This window comes from Gymnoscopelus microlampas (genome assembly GCF_963454915.1).
Source record: "Gymnoscopelus microlampas genome assembly, chromosome: 23".
In the NCBI taxonomy this organism is placed as follows: Eukaryota; Metazoa; Chordata; class Actinopteri; order Myctophiformes; family Myctophidae; genus Gymnoscopelus; species Gymnoscopelus microlampas.
Window position 1 is genome coordinate 17,255,822 of NC_139960.1, and position 25,662 is coordinate 17,281,483.

The window sequence follows — 25,662 nt, forward strand, 5'->3', positions numbered from 1 at the left end:
GTCAGGCTGTCTGTGTCTCCATACTCAAACTCCAGGTTAGGAGATTCCATGGAACTCTGGGAACCAGAAGACAAACAGTTCATCCCATAGACCAGGGGTTTTCAACTGATTTTGACCCAGGGATCACCACCCACTTTTTTCCCGATATCCGATATTCCGATATTGCCTAACTCCTAATTTCCGATACCGATATCAACTGATACCGATATATGCAGTCAACTAATTGTCAGGAACATCACATATCTAATCAAATAAAATAGCTATAATATCAACATAATATTAAAAAAAAGACAGTGATTTTGTTTGTTTTCAATGAAGTGAGTCCTGTGACTCAATGGTGAGTCCCACTAATCTTAGATTAGATGTTGGCCTATTTGACAGTGCAGAAGCATAATTGCTCTTATGCCTATAACATTAACAAGCGTCAACGAGTGTCAGCTGGACACAGACACACACCTGCCCTCTGCAGTGCTCTGATTTGAAAGTGACTGGGGTCTGTCTCTTTTCTCAGCAAAAGCCCTTGAATATGATGAAATATGATTAAGGATTACTGTGATTATGGAAAGCTCACATTTCATATCACACACACATACAGTGAGAACTCCTGAAACTTATTAAAAGAAAAAAAGAAAAACTTTTATTTTTATCTTTATTATGAATGCATGGCCAGGGACCACCTGCAATACCTCCGCGGACCGGTTGAAAACCACTGCCATAGACTGTAAAAAGAATGGACAAAGTGACGCCATTGGCCATTCTACAGACCGTAAATGAAGCCTATTGTTCAGCAATTTCAAAACCACCACCTTTCTATATCGCGTCACTTCCTATGACACCGTAAATGAATGCTATTGGTTGGGTAGCTTGTCAATCAAGAGCGGGGGCGGGGAATGAATGCTATTGGTTGTGTAGCGTGTCAATCAAATCATCCCGCCCCTCCTACAGCATACCCTACTTTATCATGATTTTTTTAATAAATGGGATCATAATTTACACATTAACGTAATTAAGATATGCGTTAATTTAACGCATATCGTGATGATTGAAAGGAGACTTTAAACTAGCGACTGGAAGCATATAGTGTTTATGACAATGTTTATTAAGGTAAGAAAATCAAGTCTAAAGTTTGTCAAAAACCCACCCACTTGAATGGAGAGAAATTCTTTCAGACATCAGCAGGGGTAAAACAGCGAGACTACAGGCCATTCATATGAACTTTTACTTCCTATAGACTCAATTTCAAAGCCGGAAGCTGGGCCCTTCATCCACACTCTACTCAGAGTACTAAAGGTGCAGTGCCAGTAAGCGATATACTATATATCGTTGCTGTCGGACAACTTTATGTGTTTTTTCGTAAATTAACCCCTACTTGACCATACTACAGCGTCACACAAAAGCATCAAAAGTGGCAGAACTTTGAGCTTGTAGATCTGCTACTTTCGATGCTTTTTATTTGAATGCCGAAAAGTCACAGTTTTGGACATATGAGGTTTCCACCCAACAGAGACGATCATACATATAATATATTTCTTATTTGATTGTTTTTGGTTAAAATAAGCATTGAATAGCTTTATGGTTGTAGTAATCATTGCTATAGAGTGCTTCTATATCTCTACAGCTTAAACATTTTAACAACAAAAGTATGGGGTCATTGGCACAAAATATCACAGATGGGGGTCCGCAGCCAAATACATATTAATTTGACTTGACATGAAAAGGTTTGAGAAGCTCTGCTGTATAGTACAGTACAACACCACAGCCAGAGAGTGGAGAGAGTCATCAAATACAAACAAAGATGATTAGCTTCAGTTTCCAGTTGACGGTCTCTGAACAACCCTGCTGACATCATCACTATCTCACCCTATGATTAACACCTGCCCTCTGGGCTTCACGCGCACACACACACACACACACACACACACACACACACAAACGCGCACACAGTATGTATGGTTTCCACAGCGCTGATATAAGCAGTCTGCATCCATACTAACCTAACCAGAGTGAATGTAAACATAGTGATACTGAACACAGTCTACATGATGAAGAAGAAACACATTCTGCTAAACATTATAGAGAACCTGAACAATATCACTATAGTCACTAGAAGAGATACACCATTATTTAGGTGTGAGCGTGTGCGTGTGTGTGTGTGCGTGCGTGTGTGTGTGTGTGTGTGTGTGTAATTGAGAAAAAAAGGCAAATTGCCATCCTAAAATGTTTATGTCCTCGTTTAAGTATACCGTAGTACTGTAATAAAAGTGTGTGTGTGTGTGTGTGTGTGTGTGTGGGTGTGTGTGTGTGCGTGTGCAAAGTCACCCCCAAGGCTTTACTGTAATGAATTCTGTGGTGTGATAAGATTACGTTTAGCCTAGCGTGCCAGTGCAGCTATTTGCATAATGATCTAATACATTAAAAGGAAACGCAAATAACTGCAAGCAAGCTGCTGCTGCAAGTTCACGTAGGTGAGAGAAAAAAAAAAAAAAAAAAGTTTAATATTCTCAAGGTGCTCACTGTATAAATCATTTAACCCATTTAGACCAGGAAAGAATCTGTGTCATTTTTAGATTTATTTGGTTATTCAAAAATAGCAGATATACAAGCTCATAGCACGGCACCGAGTGCCGCACAATGAGCTTCTAGATCTGCTATTTTTTTTAAATCGTGAAAATATATATGCAAATCTACTATATATTTTTCAAAGCAAAGTTTTTAACTAAAATCTTTGCTTCTGGGGGATTCTACAAATGTCTTCTAAAAAAAACAGTTTTCTGAAACGCTTATGTTGCTATAATATCAGTGGTTCTCAAACTCTTTTCATGTCAAGGACCCCCAAAATGATATGTATTTGGCCGCAAAATATTTGGTTCCAGGGATCCTACAAAAGGAAAGATTTTGAGTTAAAAAAAAATTGCTTTAAAAAATATATATATTCAAAGATTTGCACAACTTTTCAAGAAAATAAATAACAGATCTACAAGCTTCGTAAATCTGCTAATTTTGAATAGCCATGTATAAAATAATGGTTAAAGTGGTTAAAATAAAAAATGACACCGATGCGTTCCCGGTCTTAATGGGTTAACCTGAAAAACACCAAACGGAGAGCAACATACAAACCTACATATGACAACAGATTCCATTTTTCAGTGACAACGAGGTAGGGAGATAATGGGTAAAATGACTAGCGAGGGAAATAACAAACCCCATTATAGTATAGCCCTCAATCATGATGAATTCATGTACAACTCTGAACTCTGTGTGTACTGTGCAGTAGTGGAAAGTAACTAAGTACATTTACTCAAGTACTGTACTTAAGTACACATTTGATGTATCTTTACTTTAGTGGAGTATTTCCAATTTTCAATACATTTACTTCTACTACATCCCAGAGGCAAATATTGTCCTTTTTATTTGACGATGGGTTCCCAGAATGACAAGAAAGAGACACTGGTGTTTACCTATTGACAAGAGACACTGGTGTCTACATATTGACTAGAAAGAGACACTGGTGTCTACATGACAAGAAAGAGACACTGGTGTCTACATGACAAGAAAGAGACACTGGTGTCTACATATTGACTAGTAGAAAGAGACACTGGTGTCTACATATTGACTAGAAAGAGACACTGGTGTCTACATGACAAGAAAGAGACACTGGTGTCTACATGACAAGAAAGAGACACTGGTGTCTACATATTGACTAGTAGAAAGAGACACTGGTGTCTACATGACAAGAAAGAGACACTGGTGTCTACATGACAAGAAAGAGACACTGGTGTCTACATATTGACTAGTAGAAAGAGACACTGGTGTCTACATATTGACAAGTAAGAGACACTGGTGTCTACATATTGACAAGTAAGAGACACTGGTGTCTACATATTGACAAGAAAGAGACACTGGTGTCTACATTTTGACAAGAAAGAGACACTGGTGTCTACATGACAAGAAAGAGACACTGGTGTCTACATGACAAGAAAGAGACACTGGTGTCTACATGACAAGAAAGAGACACTGGTGTCTACATGACAAGAAAGAGACACTGGTGTCTACATATTGACTAGAAAGAGACACTGGTGTCTACATATTGACAAGAAAGAGACACTGGTGTCTACATATTGACAAGAAAGAGACACTGGTGTCTAAATATTGACTAGAAAGAGACACTGGTGTCTACTTGACAAGAAAGAGACACTGGTGTCTACTTGACAAGAAAGAGACACTGGTGTCTACATATTGACTAGAAAGAGACACTGGTGTCTACATATTGACAAGTAAGAGACAGAGGAGAAAGTGGTACAGTACAGTCAGCTGGGGCATTAAGGCCACTGTGGCCTCAGGGCATGCCATTTCTTTGAGGGCCAGAAGGCCAAACTGAGGGGCAACGACTGCCATGGCCTTCGTGGCCTCCCTGAAATTGTCCCTTGTCTCCCTTCACTGGTCTCTGTAACAACCCCCGTCTCTCTCTCTCTCTCTCTCTCTCTCTCTCTCTCTCTCTCTCTCTCTCTCTCTCTCTCTCTCTCTCTCTCTCTCTCTCTCTCTCTCTCTCTCTCTCTCTCTCTCTCTCTCTCTCTCTCTCTCTCTCTCTCTCTCTCTCTCTCTCTCTCTCTCTCTCTCTCTCTCTCTCTCTCTCTCTCTCTCTCTCTCTCTCTCTTGTAGGGATTGTTGAGGACATGTGTCATGGTTTATATGCGACCTGAGGGACCGGTATGTTTGCATGTACAGCACAGAAGTGTGAGCACGCGCGCGTGTGACATGTTATGGAAATGTATTGTACATAAACAACTAGTGTGTGTGTGTGTAAGTTACCTAAAAGACTGCCATGTGTGAGAAAGCATAGCACAGCAAGAAAAGGCTCCTCCACTGTGACGCAGAAGCAAAGAGGCAACAGAGAAAGGAGAGATGCACACCACTAAAACACCTCCTCTAACTACAGCCATCCACACATGCCCACAGAGCAATAGAATGTGTGGATCAAGGATAACCAGACCCACCAACAGGAGGACAAGCGTACACTCCACTTCGACTGATCGCCGCCGCCGACGATGATGATGACGTGTGTCATGGGAAGCCAAACAAGAGTCAATAGCAAGAGCAGAATAAGTAAAGCTGTTTGTGGCATTGGTGTTTTTCATGACCGCCGCCATTATGACATTTCACTTGACGATTGAATTGTGCCTCAAATAATTGCGATTCTGTTTCTGTCGTTGAACATTATAACATTATGAATGAAAATGTAATTTCTGTTTGACTTTTAGGCATGGTAAACAAAGGGCAGATATGACAAATAACATATTTAATAACTTTATACTGTAAAAAAAAAGCCCCGCGCCTAAAAGCGAGCGCTCCTCTTTCAATTTCCCTGGAATGCCAATTTCCCTGTGACATATACACACACACACACGTGTTGACTTGACTAACCTCATTTGGCCCGAACACGGCTCTGCGGTATACGTTAAGTAAGTGACACAGATAAAGCGCGGTGACAGAGCACGGTAGGGAACGTGAGTAGCCTACATGGCTTTAGCGGTAGTAAAAGTGCTTCCATGTCATAGCTGCTACCCCCCCCCCCCCCCCTGCCCCCAAAGGAGAACCCTCCCCCACAGCGAGCAGACCATGCCCCCCAACCCACCTTTGTACAGCTAGCTACAGGGTCAGTATGCTCCAGTTCCCTGGAAAACATAAATTATACTGTAGCACACAGTCAATGACACATGCAATGTTCACCTCAACCGCTCTGGGGTGAATTAGTGCAGTGGTTCTCATCCTGTGGGTCTGGACCCCCAGGGGGGGTCCACACATGATTTGCTTAAGACCTTTTTATTACCTCTAAAATAAAAGGAATAACAAAAAATAAGACCATTACTGCATCAAAAGTAATCAACAAACTACACTATTAAAACAGGTCAAACATTGACCAAATTGTCAAATAATATAAGAAAAAGGCAAACATTTTGAAAATAGCTCATCTACAAGCTTGTCGATCGGCTATTTTCACAATATGTATCTGTGGAACTCAAACAAGATGTAATACCTCGGCCAAATACATTATCAATTACAAGTTACAAGGACAAGTGCTTGGGTCCCCAGTTCAAATTATGATTATTCTGGGGGGTCGCGGCCTGAAAAGGTTGAGAACCACTGAATTAGTGATTATTTTTGTAAGAGTGGAATAATTATTACTAGTTTTTTTTATTTTTATGAGCACCGGGGCCAGTGGGCTTTAGAGTTTGTAAAGAAGGTAGTCCTACAAGTTACTGGCAGCATTATTTCTCTGTGTAAACTAAAAAGGCCCTCCATCCTTCCCAGCAACAACATTCGATCAATATGAACATGGCAAATATTGTCCCCCTCATCTGTGGAAGCCTCTTCAACACAGAGAGCTTTAAGCTAAATTACGCTTCGGAAGAGGTTTGGGTTGTGTCGTTTACCAGTGCTGATTTTGACAGCAAATTTTGATTTAGTTTTAGTCATAGTCTTTTGAATAAAATTCTGTTTATTTTAGTCATATTTTAGTCACATGAAATGTTTACTTTTAGTCTAGTTTTAGTCGACTAAATATCATAAGATTTTAGTCGACTAAATCTACAGGTTTTTTCGGCGGGACACATTTTTTACGGGCCGTGATGGCATCGAAATGATTTTCACTTGGCTGCATGCCGAAAATAGCTGATCTACAAGCTCACAACGCGTCGCATTGTTAGCTTGTAGATCGGCTATTTTCGGTCTGTGACCCCCGCGCGCACCCTTGATGACTTGTCTTAGTTCTGCTTAGTTCTTCTCCACTAGTCCCTTCCAAAGATTTTAGTGTAGTTTTTATTTGTTGACGAAATTGTCAGCATATTTAGTCATAGTTTTAGTCATAATAGTTTAGATGTTGTTTTTGTAAGTGAAAAAAGGTAGTCAACAGACATTTTCCGTCATAGTTTTAGTCGACGAAATCACGTTACCTTGCCATGATGTAACTCCAAATATTGGCAAGATATGTTCAATAGTTGCTCCAAAAATAGCCTTCCCATTGAGTTATAGTACACCCTTTTTGGACCAATTTCTAATCACAGCAGTAACTAAGAGATTGAACAATCTCATCAATAAATAGAGTCATCATCATCATGACAAATAACTACACAACCCAAACCTCTAGCCCATTGGTTTTCATAGTGGGTCCGGGGACCCCAAGGACCACTAAAACACCTCCTCTAACTACAGCCATCCACACGTGCCCACATAGCAATAGAATGTGTGGATCAAGGATAACCAGACCCACCAACAGGAGGACAATCGACTTGGACTGATCGCCATCGCCGCCGCCGATGATGATGTGTGTCAAGGGAAGCCAGTGCAGTATACTTATCAGCCATAGTCCATAGGGTCCATTTTGGACCCTCAAATGATGGACTCTATTTTTAATTGGACCTTTCCTGGGTCCATTTGAGTTAAATGACAGCACAGAGTTATATAACAACAGATTTGACAGTGCAGGCTGTCAATCCGTCCTAGTGTCCTCCTGACACCCCGCCATCACAGCAACAATAATAATCACCACTTCAGTTCTCATGCTCCACGTTGAGAGCCTAACCTTCTTCCTCCCCTTCTTCTTTCTATGGAAATAACGTTACGATGGGAACGATGCACGAAAACGAATTTCACCCACTTTTTTACTTCTGTAAACCTGTGATGCGACAATAAACCTGATTCTGATTCTAACCTGTCAACACTCCTGAACTTAGCACAAGACTCTTGGCATTTGTACCCTTTCTCCTGCTGTGCTTCGGAATTGTAAGTTCTCCTGAGAATAGCCTTCAGTTTGGACAACTCAACCCAGACCCTGTGGTAAAAGTGAGCTTGATGCATGTGTACTAACACTGTGGACCACTGATTACACATCCCACTGATACATACAGCCATGCAGGGCCACAATGTTGTCAGTGATACTGATTACAAAGTGAATACTAAGTCTGTGAATAGGAGTAAATAAAAACGAATTCAGTGAATACTAAATAAATAAATACTAAGTCAGTTGAATACTAAATAAATAAATACTAAGTCAGTGAGTACTAAGTAAATAAATACTAAGTCAGTGAATACTAAGTAAATAAAAACTAAGTCAGTGAATAGGAGTAAATAAAAACTAAGTCAGTGAATACTAAGTAAATAAATACTAAGTCAGTGAATAGGAGTACATCAAAACTAAGTCAGTGAATACTAAGTATAAATACAAAGTCAGTGAATACTACGTATAAATACTAAGTCAGTGAATACTAAGCAAAGAAATACTAAGTCTGTGAATAGTAAGTGAAAAGTGCCCACCCCTTTTCTAAATCTCCATATTCACAGTCTATAATGTTCCAGGGGTTGAGAACCAGGGGGAGCATGGGGGATACTAGTAGTACGTTTATTTATACTGGTGGTGGTGCATGTATGTATTTATAGCAGCAGAGCAGCCGCTCAACACTTGGCGCTGACGCCAAAATAACTGCATGCTGTGACCGAGGAGAGTAGCCAGTAGTACGGTATGGTGACCGGAACGCTCGCCCCAAAACACGCTCACCCCCATTTTTTCCCGCGTATTGTATTATGTTTTACTGAATGTTACGTTTGTTAAGGAATATAAGGTTAGGTTTAGGCATAATTTACTGAGGTTACGTTTAGGCATAAGGTTAGGTTTAGCTTAGGCACATAGGGTAACTGTGTTTTGGGGCGAGCGTTCTTGATATCCCGGTATGTGTATAATACCGGCCATGCATGCAGCTCAATGCTGAAAGCTACCCAGCAACACACACACACACACACACACACACACACACACACACACACACACACACACACACACACACACACACACACACACACACACACACACACACACACACACACACACACACACACACACACACACACACACACACACACACACACACACACACCTCAGAGGTCTCCTTGGCTCCTCTGGACAGCAGAGGTCTGATCTGATGGCCGTTGGTTCCGTTGATGTTCAGATCATTGATGATGATGGAAGAAGGAGAAGCAGGTACCTCCATCATGTCCTCTCCTCCTCCTCCTCCTCCTCCTCCTCCGACCTGCATCTTATAGCTGTGGTTATGATCGGTTTAGAGGAGCATTATATTACATTACATTCCGTTGAAGAAGCAGGCAGCGACCTGCAGGACGGCTCACACACACAAACACTCTCTCGCTCTCTCTCTCTCTCTCTCTCTCTCACAGCGGCTGTCAAACTGAAGTGGAAGCAATCGCGGCTGTGAGCAGAGCACACACACGCACGCACGCGCTTACACGCTCACACACACGCACGCGCGCACACACACACACACACACACACACACACACACACACACACACACACACACACACACACACACACACACACACACACACACACAGTTGGGTTTCCATCAGTGTTGCCAGGTTTCTGCGAGAAAAACAAGCAACCAGGGTCTATGAAAACCAGTGATAATTTTGACTGCAAATTCTGATTTAGTCTTAGTTCTTTGAATAACACACCATTTAGTTTTAGGCCTATTTTAGTCTTCTGAAATTGTTTAGTCTTAGTCTAGTGACGTCTTAGTCGACTAAATATCAAAACCAATAGTCTTTTAGTCTTAGTCTAAAGTCAACAAAATGATGAAAACAAGCCCAAAAGCGGAGACACATGAGCATTTTATTGGCTATTTGAAAATAGCAAGCTCACAGTGACGCGCTGTGATCCAGTGGCGTTCCCAGAAATTACATTTAGGGCAGGCGAGATTTTTTTTCTCTACCCCACCGCCCCCCCCGCTCCCCTCCGAAGGGGGGGGGGGGGGGGGGTACTCGGGGGGTACTCGGGGAAAATCTCGGGGGGGAAATCTCGGGGGAAACAAGTTAACAACAACACTACACTGACTACAAAACTGAAAAACGTTAATAAAAACAATATGCAAGTATAATCAATCAATCAATTATTCAGCGGTGGTCTCTTCATGTTGTAGCCTAGTTTAATGGCTCAAGCTGCTCTCAGAGCCCCTTTTATGCCAGGTGAGTACAGGTGATGGCCCAGACCCCCACACCTGGCACTCCTGGCACCCCATGAAGATAAAGGAAAACATTTGCATCACTATAGGCGACGTCGCTCTGCCGCGTGAATGGACGAGCTGGTCCGACGGCCACTATTGTCTTTGTATTTTTTTCACTGCCTGTTTTTCAGTCTTTTACTTTATTTTCTAGGGGAGGCTAGATTTTAGTTGGGCAGGCGGCCGCCTGCCCTGCCTCTATGGTGGGTACGCCACTGCTGTGATCTGCTAGAAAAAACACATTTAAATAAAAAATAGACATACACTTGAAAAAACTAAATTGAAAAAGAAAATAATTCGAATAAAATTAAAATAATTGTAATTATATATATAAAACATTCTTAAGTAACAATATTAAATTATAAAAAATACATATTACTTAGTGATGTACTTTTATTTGAGATAGTGTGTTAATATAACTTATTTTTTTCAATTGTTACAATTGCCCCCATCCACTGTTACAGATCTGCTATTTTCAAAAATATCTTGAAAAGAAAATATTGGAATATTTGGAATATAATTGGAAGTTAAAAACTTTTTTTCAGATGCGGTCTGCAAATAGTAGCCTACATTAATTTAGGCATCCGTGACATGCAAATATTTGAGAACTGGTTTGAACAATGATAATAATTGCAAGTAAGCCCAAATAATTACACTTTAAAAACAAGCCCAAAAAATTGCAGCCACCAATATTTATAAGCAACTTTACATAAAAACAAGCCCAAAGTCGCTTATAATAAGCGGACATGGCAACACTGGTTTCCATGCAACTTGAGAGACAATCTCCACCTCGGTGCGTTGGATTGGCTGCAGCCAGCCAGGGGGGCGGGGTTAGGAGTGGTCGGGGTTGGCTGCAAGGTGAATTGGTCACATGACCTACAGCAAGCAAACACAGAACTCCCTCATCTGATAACTGTCATTATGTCCAAAACCGTTACTTTTTAAATTATTATTGGGGAAAAAATAAAAAATACAATTGTGAAAATAACAGATCTACAAGCTCACAGCGCTGTGAGCTTGTAGATCTGCTATTTTCACTATTTTTGTGCGACACTCCTAAGGCGGAATTTTGGACCACGGTTTTCTTACCTTTTCTATGATGTTGATGAGCTCTGACGTTCATAGTGACAGAACACCATGCAACGTGATTGTCTTGAATGCGCCACACCGTACGTCTCGCTAGCCGAGATTGAAATCTCGAGATTGAAATCTCTACTGTACCATTCATCCTAGGATATCATAACATCATAGAAAATGTAAGAAAACCGTGGTCCAAAATTCCCCTTTAAGTTTGATAAAGCAGGGCATTAACTTACAAAAAAAAACATGAAATATGAGGTTTCTGTCTATGCTCCCTATCTGTTTGCTGGGGGGTTAAAGATGCAACCTGTCAAGGAACCTAAAAGATGTCAGTGGTGGTAACCCCCAAATTGATATGCGACTTGATATCTGAAAAGATCCTTTGCCCAGGACCCTCATGAGAGGATTTGTGTTGTTAATTCTTTTTTTTTTTTTTATTATTCCACATTTTTCATGATTTTTTCAAATGTTTCCTCCGCTGGCAGTGTGTGAATGTAATGTAATACACCTTGTAAATGACTTATTTAACATAATGTATGCAAGGCTCAACCGTAAACACACAAACAATACTTGCAGGTTTATGAAAAGCATGTTGAATAAAAAAACAAATGGTCAATTTATCATTGTGAGAGGTATTTAAGGTATTTAAAAGTAAGACTCAATTTATCTGAAAACAATATAGAAGGAATAGGCCAATGAAAGTGAGAAAGAGAACACAGAACACCAAAACCTAATTGTGTTGTTTACCATATGTTGTTATTTAACTATGTGATAATGCATTGGGGGGATTTTATGTCTAGAGTTGTTTCATGACACATGATGGGACGGAATGAAATATTTTCAAATGGCCGGAATATAATTTATATATGGGGATGAAGTGGTTAATGTATGTTTTGTGATAATAATCGAAATCTGCAGAGTAACTAGTAAGTAAAGTTTTCAAATATTTGTAGCGGAGTAAAAAGTACAATATTTGCCTCTGAGATGTAGTGGAGTAGAAGTATTGAAAATTGGAAATACTGAAGAAAGTAAAAATACCTCAAAATTGTACTTAAGTACAGTAGGCTAGTTGAGTACTTTACACCACTGTATGCCAGTGTTATGTGGGGGGAAGAAAGCTGATCTAAACGCTCCGTGCACACAATGAATGTGGAGTATATGCTCAATGCACAGCAGCCATATTGGAAAGAAATTGGGCCTCTTTCTTACTTCCTTCACAGGTGTTACCAATGATATTAATGAAGGCTCTGTTCCATTCCGGTCAAACAGAGTGAGGGTGCTGATATTGTGCATGTGGACTCACTGGAAACACCAGTGGTTCTCAAAGTGTGGTCCAGGGACCCTCAGGGTTCCTTGAGGGGGTTCCAAATGGACCCTTACGGGTGTGTAACTCTGAGAGTGTAAAAATCCTCAGACCCTCAGAGTTAATGGGTTCCTTGAAATTACGAAAAAGTTTGAGAACCACTGTGCTACACTAAATGGAACAGATCCTTCATTAGTCATTGGTAACACCTATGAAGGAAGTAAGGAAGAGGCCCAATTTCTTTCCAATATGGCTGCTGTGCATTGAGCAGTGGTGGAAAAAGTACTGAGATATTTTACTTAAGTAAAAGTATCAATACTGCAATTTACAAATACTCCATTACAAGTAAAAGTCCGGATTTCAAAATGTACTTGAGTAAAGTACATTGCAAAAGTATTGGTATAAAAAATGGTACTTAAGGTACCAAAAGTAAAAGTACTAAAATGTTTGTTTTCCCCCATGACAGCCGGTCATGGGGGATGAAGTACAAGTGCAAAAGTATTGGTATAAAAAAATGGTACTTAAGGTACCAAAAGTAAAAGTACTAAAATGTTTGTTTTCCCCCCTGACAGCCGGGGCGCCTGATGGAGGGGAACTGGTTGGAATAACGTGTTCCTTCCACAAGCTACGTCCAACCAGGGAAACTCCCCCCTGTCAGGTGACAAGAAGGTCAGTTGGCTCTCATGCATTGAAGGAGGCATGAGCTCGGCCCTGGGCTCCCTAGGCTGGTGGGGGGAGTGTAGCGCCCAGCACCACTTAGAAAACTGGCACCGGGTGAAAAAAGGTTACAAGATCGTGGAATAAAAAAAAACAAAAAAATGTATTAAGCCCTATTATTATATTTTACACTCTGTCTATTCGCAAAATTGCTGCTCTAAAAGCTCACAACACGTCACGCTGTGACGCAGTGTGTGAGCTTGTAGATCGGCTATTTCCAGTGCGCAACCAAGTATAAATAGGCCTTTAAAGTGCAGAGACATGAGCAAGGTCTTTAACTATAAACAGCTAATGTCAGAGCAATCTCAGTGGGAACACTGTCTGGGCCCCGGGCAGAGTTGCCATGTCTGTAATTATTAAGTGTTTTTCTGTAATGTTGCTTGAAAATATTGGTTGCGGTTCTTTGGGCTTGTTTCTAAAGTGTAGTTGCTCATTTGGGCTTGCTTCCTAATGTTGTTTAAACCAGTGGTTCTCAATCATTTTCATGTCAAGGACCCCCAAATTAATATGTATTTGTCAACGGACCCCCATCTGAGAATATTTTGTGTCAGGGACCCTCATACCAGATTTGCGTGGTTAAAATGTAAAAAATAAATATCCACATTTGGCACTTATTTTCACAAATCTTTTTGAAAATAGATACAACCTCACAACGCGATGCGTCGCGTCACGTTGTGAGCTTGTAGATCTGCTATTTTCAAATAGCCGATCTCTATACGTTTAAAGTGCTCAGTCATGTGGCGTAGTCGCTTCTTTTGGGCTTGATTTCATAGACCTGGTTGCTTATTATGCTCGCATAATCTGGCAACACTGGCCCCAGGGCATGCAGTGTGTGTGTGTGTGTGTGTGTGTGTGTGTGTGTGAGAGAGACAGTGGCTCATTTGACCTTAACACAGCTCATCTCCAAAATATGAGACAGCTGATGTCTCAAAAGCTGTAGGGTCCGAGCAATAAAAAAAAATAAAATAAAAAAAATAAAAAAAATATAGTAACAGACCGCAAACAGTATTTTTTTGTTTTTTTATACATCTTTATTCATTAAGATTACAGATAGTTTTTTTTTCATTGTTATTATTGCTCGTCATCTACCATTATCACTTGCAATATTTAATAATAGTAATTTCTCTTAGACAACTTAAACATGTTTTTTGAGAATTTTGCCAGTTTGTACTGAGGATTTACAACGATAAATACAGGAGTTGATTCTGCTCGTGTTCCCACACTTTTTTTTTCTTTCTTTTTTGATTTTTTTTTTTAAAGAGGTCGTTATACATCTGTATACAGTATATACTATATATATTATTATTATGATGCTGGTGTTATCCCCTCCAACCCATTTGATGGTCGGCCCTTTTATTTGTCTCCCAAAGTGGCCAACGAAATGTAAAATTCCCCCCTTAATGCAGGACTATAGGATCCTGAGGCAGCTGTTAAATGAAGCAACCGAGGAATACAAAACAGAAGACTAAAACGCACAGTCAGATAAAACATTCACACACACCTAAACTCACCCACCCATGTACTCATTAAAGCCTGATTTAGTGTGTCCACAGAAAGGGTTTTATTGATCTGCCAGTTCCTTTCTGTCATACAGTTCTATTCTATCTCTGCTGTCAGGCAAAAACCAGCTAACTCCAAAATGTTCATTTTTTTTTAAAGAAAATGAAAGGTTTTGTTCATCATTGATAAGAACAGCTAAATGGATCTCCAAGCTCACAATGAGGTTGGAGGTCAAAAGGGGGTGGAGCCTGGAGTCAGCAAAACCAGCTAACTCCGGTGGTTAGCAGAAAGTTTGAGGATCCAATGGAGTTAGCTGGTTTTGTCAGAAACTTTATTGGTTCACATTTTTTTAATCAACACACAGACGTAAAGGGTGTTCAATAGCACTGATTTATGGAAAATAATTCAAAAGCGTCAACATGGAGTTAGCTGGTTTCTGCCCGACAGCAACAATACGGGGGGAGTGAGCGTCTGACGACCCAAACCCGGTTGTTTACAATCTGATGTTGAAATCGTTACCACAACCATGAGAAGTCCTAAAGCCAGTGGATCTCAACCGTTTCAGGCCGCGACCCCTCCAAAATAATCATATTTGAATTGGGGACCCCCCACCCTGATTCCACAGATACATATTGTGAAAATAGCAGATATACAAGCTCACAACACCTGGCAATGCGAGGCGCTGTGAGCTTGTAGATCGGCCATTTTCAAAATTGTTGCCGCTTTCTTATATTATTTGCAATTTGGCAAATGTTCGACCAGTTTTTATAGTATAGTCTGTTGATTACTTTTGATGCAGTAATGCAACTTAATTATATTAAAATGGTCTTAAAATTCCTTACACTGTCACTTCACTGTCATCTGGGGACCCCCCCAAAATCATGTGCACAGGTTGAGAACCACTGTCCTAAGCTATTTGTGCTAATAACGCAGATGACACGATGTTCAAGCACAGCAACGGTTGATAGGTCTGAATGTTGCGGGCATCAATACACGCTGCGTGTTTTCTTTTCTTCATGTTTTCATGTTTTTTTTCTCTTTGCCAATGCGGGGCACTAGTGTTGATTTTGATAGCAAATTTCTATTTAGTTTTAGTCATATTTTAGTCATCGGAAATGTTTTAGTTTTTGTCTAGTTTTAGTTGACTAAATACCATCAGATTATAGTCGACTAAAACTAAAGTTGATTTAGTCGACTAAAATGTATTTTTGGCGGTGCCTTGATGGCGTCATAATGGCTGATTTTACACTTGGTTGCATGCTGAAAATAGCCAATCTACAAGCAAACATAAAATGACTCGTCTTTTAGTTCTACTGGATCTCTTCTCCACTAGTCCCTCACTAACATTTTAGACTAGTTTTTACGATTTTTTTGACGAAATTGTCAATATATTTAGTCTTGGTTCTAGTCATCATAGCTTAGTTTTTATTTAGGTTTCGTCAGTGAAAAAAGGTAGTTGAAGATTTCTTTTCGTCATAGTTTTAGTCAACGGAATCATCACTGCGGGCGCCCTACAAATACCGAACCCCCGATACCCAAAGCGCTCCTCCGCTCATAAAATGCCTTAGTGTGGACCCCTTATTACTTGGTCGTTGTGAGCTTCTAGATCGGCTATTTTCGTTACGCAATGCTGGCACGTGATCCAGTATGAACTAAGAAGAGTTACTATTCAGTCAAGCATTCACGCACAGGTAGAGTTAAGACAAACTACTATTGCAAACTACTTCAGGAGGAGACAAGGAGACAGTAACGCACAATGGATGTGTGGATGACAGACTGAGACAGGCTGTATGTGGATGAGGAGAAAGGCTGTATGTGGATGAGGGATGAGGGGACAGGAATTCACCATCAGCAGCGTTGGAGCAGTACAATGTGACATATATATATTTTTTTTAGGGAGGGGGGGGTTAGACACAGTATAGGGGGGCTTGTGATTTCAACGGTAGCATACGGGCACACAGCAGTTGGGCTATATATACAGGATTCTTTCCAGTTTGCCCCATAAAAAAAAAAATCTGCTCAACGGTGAGTACAACAGTGGGGGTGATGTTATGGCTGTCAACTAGGATTTAATCACTGTAATTCACAATAACAAGACATAACATTTTTGAATTTAGGCATGTAATATCGGCAATGACGCAGACTTAAAAAAAAAAAAAATTGCCGTTAGTGCAATTCTCCCATTGTCAAGTATCACATAAGCCCCCTTTCTAGATACTTCCCAGACTCCCCTCTGCAAACGGAGCAGATCAGTGGTTCTCAAGTTGGGGTTCGGGGACCACCAGGGGTCCTTGAGAGAGGGTTCCAGGGGGTCTCCAGCTAAATGATTAGTAGTTAGGAACCACATGGAACCTTACGGGTCTGTAACTCTTGAGAGCGTACAAATGGAACTCAAACTTTTATATCATGGATTGCCAAATTAATGTTTGCGGACCCCCATTTGAAAAAATAAGATCTTCTGCCAGGGACCCCACCCATACAAGATTGGTGTTAAAATGTTTCAAAATATTCCAAATGTGTCAAAAGATTTCCAAGCTTCTTTTGAAAACGGCAGATCTACAAGCCCACAACGCGTCGCAATGCGACTTTATATTGGGTTAAAGTGGTTAAGCTAATATTTAGCTGGAACCCCATAAAAAGTACTATCCACTACTACAAAGGAAACCACTACACCCTCTCAAGGACTCATGGGGGTCCCCGGACCCCACTTTGAGAACCACAGGCTTGTGGTAGCAGAATAATTGGGCTTCACTTAACCACTTAAACCCCAGAATTCGTATTCTGGGAAAACCTTTGCAGAAAATAGCTGATCGACAAGCTCACAACATGTCGCGCCACGGCGCGTTTTGAGATCATCTGTCAGCTATGTTCAGATAAGATATTTAACCGGGAACGCAGACTGTCATTTTAGATGTTTAGCTATAGTCTTCATTATTTTATACTTTGGGCTATTCAAAAATCTTGAACATCTTTGAATACATGTTGTGTTTGTTTTTGAAAAAACATTTTTAACTCAAATCTTTGCTTCTGGGGGTCCCTGGAACAAAATATTTGGGAAATGCTCGCTTTAAAAAATACATATTCAAAGATTTGTATATCTAGTGCTATTGAATAGCCAAAGAAACCTAAAAATGACACCGATTCTTTACCGGTCTAAATGGCTTAATGTAGAGCGAAAACAGGAAAGACACTAGTATAGAGCCCTGTGAGACTCCGCTCAACAACACAGTGACAACCATCATGGCCAGAAGGCGGGGAAAAAAACAACAACAACAACGCTTCACAGTTCAGGATACATTGAACTTGGCAATCTTCCAAGATAAAAGTTCCCTTTTAACACAATTCTGCAAGGCTCATAACCGTTATGTGAATATCCGACAAAATGTGGTGAATGTTTGGGTCCCCATGTTTAGTTTTAACCCTTTAAGACCGGGAAAGCATCTGCGTCATTTTTAGATTTCTTTGGCTATTCAAAAATAGCAGATATACAAGCTCATAGCGCGGCACAGAGTGCCGCGTTAAGAACTTGTAGATCTATCTTGGAAAAATAGTGAAAATGTGTGCAAATCTTTGAACATATATATATATTTAAAGCAAACATTTTTAACTCCGTTACAACTTCTGGGGGTCCCTGGAACAAAATATTTTTTGAGATGGGGGTCCGCGGCCAAATATATATAAAAAAAAACATAGGATTTAGAAGACATTTGTGGAATCCCCCAGAAGCAAATATTTGAGTAACAAATGTTCACTTTAAAACATCTATATATTCAAAGATTGGCACACACTTTCACGATTGTTTTCTAAAATAGCAGAACTACAAGCTCATAGCACGGCACTCGTGGCGCGCTATGAGCTTGTAGATCTGCTATTTTAGAATAGCCCAAAGAAATAAAAAATGACACAGATGCGTTCCCGGTTTGAATGGGTCAAGTTTAAGCCTCCTTCGCTTTGTTCAAAGTCTACGCCAATGGTTCTCCAACTTTATTTTATACTATTGAGAGTGAACAACAGACCACAGCCAAACGCCTACCCAGGAAATAAGAAATAAAGTAGTGACTTTCTTGTTACAGTATTTCATCAGTGAAACACACTTTTTGAGTGAAGGACCTGGTAAGGTTTGAGTACCGGAACTGGCCGCCAACTTAACTTTACATTTGGTTTGTCTTTCTGTATAGTCTCTGTCACAGTATTCAAAGAATGAGGTTTTTTTAAAGTACATTTATTACACTTAGCATCATCATAGAACATTTAAATTGCTTATTCTTTATAATGACATTAAAGTTTGATTTTTTTTTACTCTCTCTCTCTCTCTCCCCCTCTCTCTCTCTCTCTCTCCAAAAGGTAACGTAGACAAAAAGATGGCAGAGGAAACAGAACGAAACAAAAGAGAAAAAGATAGAAAAATCTTAATTTCTATATAAATATTTAAATACAGTATATATATCCCCCCGTAATGATTTCACAAATCCGCCATGCTTCTAATACAGTATAGTAAGTAATGCTAGATGGGAAGGAACAGAAACTAAAAAGGAATACTTGAACCCCGGCCAGCATCCATTTTCTGGGGGGGACATTCGGCAAAAATAGCTGATCTACAATGCGCCGCGACGTGAGCTTGTAGATCGGCTATTTTTTGGTGAGGAGATTTGGTGCAGACGTAAAAAGTACAGTTTTACCTCAAGTCCGGTTCCCCAAGAGGTTCTAACCCATTAAGACCGGGAACGCATCTGTGTAATTGCTTGATTTCTTTGGGTTATTCAAAAATAGCAGATAATAGCAGATATACTACGAACTAGACCTGCTATTTTCCTTTTATTGTGAAAATGTGTGCAAATATTTGAATATACATATTTTTAAAGCAAACATTTTTAACTCAAATCTTTGCTTCTGGGGGGTCCCTGGAACAACATATTTTGAGATGGGGGTCCAAAGCCAAATACATACAATTTTGGGGGTCCTTGACATGAAAAAGTTTGAGAACCACTGATATTATAGCAACAGAAGATTTTCAGAAAACTGCTGGGATTTAGAAGACATTTGTAGAATCCCCCAGAAGCAAAGATTTGAGTTAAAATGCTTTAAAAAAGACCCATACATATTCAAAGATTTGCACATTTCCACAATTTTTCAAAAACAGCAGATCTACAAGCTCATAGCGCGGCACTCAGTGTTGCGCTATGAGCTTGTAGATCTGCTATTTTTGAATAGCCAAAGTATACAATAATGGTTGAAGTGGTTAAAATCTAAAATGACACAGATGCGTTCCCGGTCAGAATGGCTTAAGTGTGGTTAAATCATGAGAAGCAAAAAATGACTTCAAAACGTGTTGGTTGAGCAGCAGGAAAGCAGGAGACGCACGGGGAGATTCAATATGCAGTAAAAAATAAAAGTCGAAGGAGATGATTTTACTGTGGCTTATGTGGAAAGACGGCTGGCTAAAACAGGGGGTCCCCAGGCAAATTAAACCGTTTCTGTCCAGTCATACTATGATGAAGAAGGAAAAAAAAGATAAGAAAATGGAGGAGATGACTAAATACAATCTTATTGGAGGATAAAATGTAGGAAAAAAAAAGAGGAAAAAAATCTGCACACGCAAAAAATAGAAAACGTTTTAGAAATGGAACGACAGACGGCGAAATCTCCGTCAGAAACAAAACGAAAAAAAGCAGATCGAATGAAAGAAAAGCCAAGATATGATTGGACCCTGAGATCCCACCCCCTTGTCCCCTCTCGGCTACATGTGACCCCCAGCCCCCCCCCCTCCCTTCGGCAGGAACTAAGAAAGGAAATGAAAAAACAAAAACAAATCGAAACAGAAAAACATAATCACAAGTAGAAAAAGACAACAAAAATGCGGGACAGGAAAACCCGTCCGTCAATAAATCTGCAGACAGAGGTCATCTTCATTCACAACACAAGGTTTTTGTCTTTTTAAATCAAGTTTTTTTTTTCTTTTTTTTGGGGGGGGGGGGTATTTCTTTTCTCAGTATCATTAATTTATAGTTAAACAAGAGATAAAAGATCAGGTGACGGAGGAAGGGCGAGGGGGGAAGATTTATGAACAAGTTGACGACGAATAAAGATGAGACAGTGGTGATAAAAGATGACATGTGAAAACATCGATCAAAAATTAAGTCTTTGGGGGGGGGGAAAGACTGGCGATGTTTAGGGGAATGCTAGCTAGCGGGAGGTGAACGGCGGGAGTAGCTAGGTTTAAGTTGTTGTACCCCCACCCCAATCCCCCCCCCCCCGCCTAAGAAATCGTCATCTAAATCGTAAATAAATTAAAAAATGACTGCCGAAAAATGCGGGCAAAAAAAGCCACGCCCCTTCCAGTCAGCACTTCCTCTTCTCCGGTGTATGAAGCAGAGGGTGGTACGATTCCGTCCTTCCCTCCTTCTTTCCTCTCGTCCTTCTGTGGGTCTGTGCGATTCGTGGTAATTATTGGTTGAATTTCTTCATTTTTCACCTCAACGTCTTGGTTTTTTTAATACCTTGAAGAAAGAAAAAAAAAACACCAAGTCAATGTCCATGTCGCTGCGGTACGAATCCATATCAAATATGTTGGTGAGTGTTGTCCAGTCAGTTTCTCAAAATACATTTCTAAATATTTACAGCTTTACAATTGCTTTCAACCTGGCGTCGTTAGGAAAATGTCTTCTCAACCCATTCCAAAAATCTTCAAAAATAGCAGCACAGGGGTTAAAGCAAAAAAGAATCCCAAGACTGAAAATTATTTTCAGACCATGTCCCAATATGTGATTTTTGATTTTTAAACATGGCACATGGAATCCTCAAGACTGAAATCAGTCCCCAGGACTGAGAACTTTAATCCCTGGCAGCAACACAGCGGCTCACAACGCATCTCAATGTATTGTGAGCTTGCAGATCGGCCATTTTAGCATGATGCCATAACACGATATTGTATAAAACACACTCATGCCCTTTAAAAAAAGGTTATCCAAAATTCTTGTTATCATTTTGTTCACTTAAAACATTTTCTAATGCGTTGTGCATTGAGAGCTCACTCTGTTGCACCCGAACGATTGAAAGCTTACATTAAAACCCATCCGCTTACAATGAGAGAATATTCTCTCTGACAGCAGCAGGGGTAAAACAGCAAAACTACAGGCCATTCATATGAACTGTCTCTTCCGTATTGGAGTCGATGTAAAAATCTCAAGCTGGCCCCTTGGTAAACACGCAAACCCACCTGTAGTAGTTTGGCTTGAAGGGCCCGTTCTTGTTTAAGCCCAGGTACTTGGCCTGCTCGTCTGACAGCTCTGTGAGATGAGCATCAAATGTAGGGAGATGGAGACTGGCAACGTACTCATCTGGACGGACACACACACACACACACACACACGCACAGATACAGTGCAGCTTTGGTTCTCAAACCTTGACATTTCAAGGTCTCCCCTTAACGCTGACAGTATACAAATGGAACGAAATGGACCCGTTCAAGATTTTTCCAAATCTAAAATAGCAGATGTACAAGCTCGCAGCGTGGCACAAAGTGACGCAATGTGAGCTTGTATATCTGCTGTTGTTGAATAGACAACGCTAAAATCTAAGCTGACACAGATGCGTTCCCGGTTTTAATGGGTATTATCACACTCAGTTAAACCACTTTACCCATTTACATGTTGGCTATTCAAAAACAGGAAAAAATAAGAATAAATAAAGTGAGAGATGACAGAGAAATGGAGGGAGAGAGACAGAGAGAGACAGAGACAGACAGAGAGAGAGACAGATAAGTGTAGATAATGCTAGGACTGCTAGCCATCTCTCCTCTTACTCTCTTTGTCCCAACAACCTCTCATCTGATTTCCCTTCCTCTCCCTCTATCTGCACCCCCCTCCCATTCCTTCTTTCACTCCGTCCACCTCTCTTTATCTCATCTCTCCGTCACAGAGCACAGCGGCAGAGAGAGAGAGAGAGAGAGAGAGGACATTTGACAGGGCGACCTACTCTATATTTGGCTTGGTGTGTGTGCGTGCGAATACACACACCATGAATACAAAGAGGATGCAGTGATAGGCAGAGCAATTGCCAACCTGCTGGCCCCACACACACACACACACACACCATTCTATTGTAAACAATGCAGGGTCTAGGGAGATGGCTCCATTTGGAACGGAGCAGAGTGATGCCATTGTGTAGATAACATGAACACACACACACACACACACACACACACACACACACACACACACACACACACGTTTGTATTACTATACTTGTGAGGATATAAAACCGGGTCCCTCTTTACACTCTCAAAGTTAAACGGACACTCAGGATTTGACCGTTTACCGACTAGAACAGGGGTCTTCAACAGGGGGTCCGGGACCCCTAGGGGGTCCTCAGAGTTACTACAGGGGGTCCGCTAAATCTTTGTGATATCATTTTTTTTATTGTTTTACTTTAAACACTTAGCATCCATTTTCTGAGGAGAACTTTAGCCAAAAATAGCAGATCTACAAGCTCACAACGCCTCGCGCTGCTTCATCTCTCTCTCAGCTAGGGGGTCCTTGGCCTGAAAACGTTGAAGACCCCTGGACTAGATTATCAACCGAAAGAAAGAAAACAAGGGATTAGAGAAAGAGAGGGAGGACGGGCGGATCGATAGACGGAGAGTTTCATAGGATGAAACTGGATGAAGCTTTAGCTTTTTATCAAAACAAAACCCCCAAAAATATAACTTACAACACCTTTAACCCAATAAGACCGGGAAAGTATCTAGCTGTGTCATTTTAGATTTAGATATACAAGCTCATATTTTTAAAAGCGAACATTTGTAACTCAAATCTTTGCTTCTGGGGGATTCTACACATGTCTTCTAAACTCATGTTGCTATAATATCAGAGGTTCTCAAACTTTATCATGTCAAGGACCCCCAAAATTATATGTATTTGGCCACGGACCCCCATCTGCTATTTTTGAATAGCCAAAGAAATAAAGAAAAAGGACACAGATGCGTTCCCGGTCTTAATAGGTTAATACTGACAGAAGGACAGACAAGCACTTACCCATCTTCTTAGGCAGCAGGTAAACATCCTGCTTGTAGCGTCCTTCAGGGGCGTTGTACAGCTCTATCAGAGCCAGGGCCTGAAAGACCCCACACACACACACACACACACACACACACACACACACACACACACACACACACACACACACACACACACACACACACACACACACACACACACACACACACACACACACACACACACACACACACACACACACACACACAGTTACTATCTGTAACTATCACTAAAAACGTACAATGTTTTTCATTTTTTACACAAAGATAATTGGTTCATTTGGTGGAGACACAGGCGCCATTGAAGGTGGACATTAGGAGCGTGCAGAGGGTTAAGGTTAAGGAGCTTTATTGTCATTCAAATTAAAATGTGTTACCCAGGTCCTGGACATGGCAGAATAAATATAAAAAATACACCTAAACACTACACATACACCTAAACACTACACATACACCTAAACACTACACTACTAGGGGAGGTGTTGGGGTGGTTACCTGGGTGGTGGCGGTGATGGACAGAACAAACGTGGGCACGGTGGAACAGCTGAGGTTCAGCAGACGACCCTGGATGGAAAGATAGAGATAGAAAACGAGTCAAAACGAGACGTTAATCCGCGAAGACAGGTTTAAACCCATTTCAACCCGGCGTCCTCATTTAGGCATTATAGGTTACTAGAGTTTCGGGGGGCTACGCCCCCCTCAACCCCAGCCGCGCACGGGGCCCAGCCGTGTGTATATTGGGGGACCCAAATCGCCGGAGTAAAACTGTGGAAAAGTTTTTGTGAAAAAGGAAAAATTTTGAAGAAATAATATTTGTTATGTTTAAGGGGGTCCACAGGGGGTCCGCGGACCCGCTGATGGTCCACTGACCCCCTGTGGAGTGTTGGGACGCGCGTGGACACCCCTGGAATTTTTTTTTTTTTTTCATGAAGGTGGTTGCTTGTTTCTGGCGCTGGCTGTGCAAACCTGGCAACCCAGCGCATGCTGCCGCACGTTTAAGTGGCGTAGCGTCATGAGGGTCAGTGGGGCCGTGGCTCGGTCAGTGAAGAGCCTGTAGTGCGGATGATATGTGGCATAGAGGGGCAGATTGTAAATCCACAGAGGAAACATCCGTGGGCTACCATTGGTTCAGCGATGTGTGCGGTTGCCCTGCGGCCCCTCCTCCTCCACCAATGTGCAGTATTGAGAGCCCTGACGTCACAACAATTGGAGCGATGGGCACTGCACTGTGGTTGGTTAGGGTACACCTAGGGCCCAGGTAGAACCCAGTTAAAGCCTGCATGGGCAAAGGCAGTTAGGACCCGCCTTGGTCCCACATAAACATGGCTAGTTGGGGCCCACCTAAGGGCCAGGTAGAAGCTACTTATAGCCTGCATGGGCATCGCAGTTGGGACTGAAGTGGATGGCGCTGACATTGCTGACATGGGGTCCATATGGTTTAGGCCACCTTGAAACCATATGGGAACTACGCTGGCATGCTGGCTGTAATGCGAACGCTGCATCATACCTGCAGTGTGTAGTTTGATGTTGTGTGTGTAGCAGATATACCTGCAGTGTGTAGATCAATGTCCATAGGAAAGTCAATGCCCAGCAGTGTTTTTTGTCCCCAGCAGAGTTTCTAGTGTCTCTGTGTCTCTGTGGAAGAGGTTGCACATGAACTCTGCAGCCGCACTGAGGCGCTCCAACACAAACACTCTGACATTAAGCTGCTTCACACAACAAACATCAGCACCACGCTGCTGTTTGTCCAAAAGACACAATATCTCCTCTCCCATCGACGTCATGTGTTCATTTATGGACAGCCGTACAGACTCCTTTTGACACATTTTACGTCGTTTATCCAGCTCTCACTGACTCTCCACATCGGGCAGTTATTTTGCTGCGATCAAGTCAACGATGTGAGAGATTAGCTATCACAGACGGACGGACAGGGGGTGAAACAT

At 41.2% G+C, this 25,662-nt stretch overlaps 2 protein-coding genes across 4 annotated transcripts in view; both read right to left on the reverse strand.

Moving 5' to 3' along the window:
* strip2 (striatin interacting protein 2) overlaps window positions 1-9,207 on the reverse strand; it is a gene marked incomplete at its 3' end in the record, with an annotated part of 47,807 nt that extends 38,600 nt beyond the window's left edge. For both annotated transcript variants that reach the window (XM_084049353.1, XM_084049352.1), the window contains exons 1-2: window positions 8,928-9,207; window positions 1-56 (exon numbers count right to left, since the gene is read on the reverse strand). The exon at window positions 1-56 is cut by the window's left edge and continues 14 nt beyond it. In XM_084049353.1, the coding sequence (XP_083905479.1) occupies window positions 1-56; window positions 8,928-9,086 (215 nt within the window). In that variant the 5' untranslated portion in view covers window positions 9,087-9,207. The remainder of the gene's footprint in view (window positions 57-8,927) is intronic.
* A 9,744-nt stretch (window positions 9,208-18,951) lies between these two features.
* Window positions 18,952-25,662, reverse strand: part of ahcyl2b (adenosylhomocysteinase like 2b) — an 82,700-nt gene continuing 75,989 nt past the window's right edge. For both annotated transcript variants that reach the window (XM_084049356.1, XM_084049355.1), the window contains exons 14-17: window positions 24,215-24,283; window positions 23,700-23,778; window positions 21,884-22,004; window positions 18,952-21,164 (exon numbers count right to left, since the gene is read on the reverse strand). In XM_084049356.1, coding sequence (XP_083905482.1) covers window positions 21,158-21,164; window positions 21,884-22,004; window positions 23,700-23,778; window positions 24,215-24,283 — 276 coding nt within the window. In that variant the 3' untranslated portion in view covers window positions 18,952-21,157. The remainder of the gene's footprint in view (window positions 21,165-21,883; window positions 22,005-23,699; window positions 23,779-24,214; window positions 24,284-25,662) is intronic.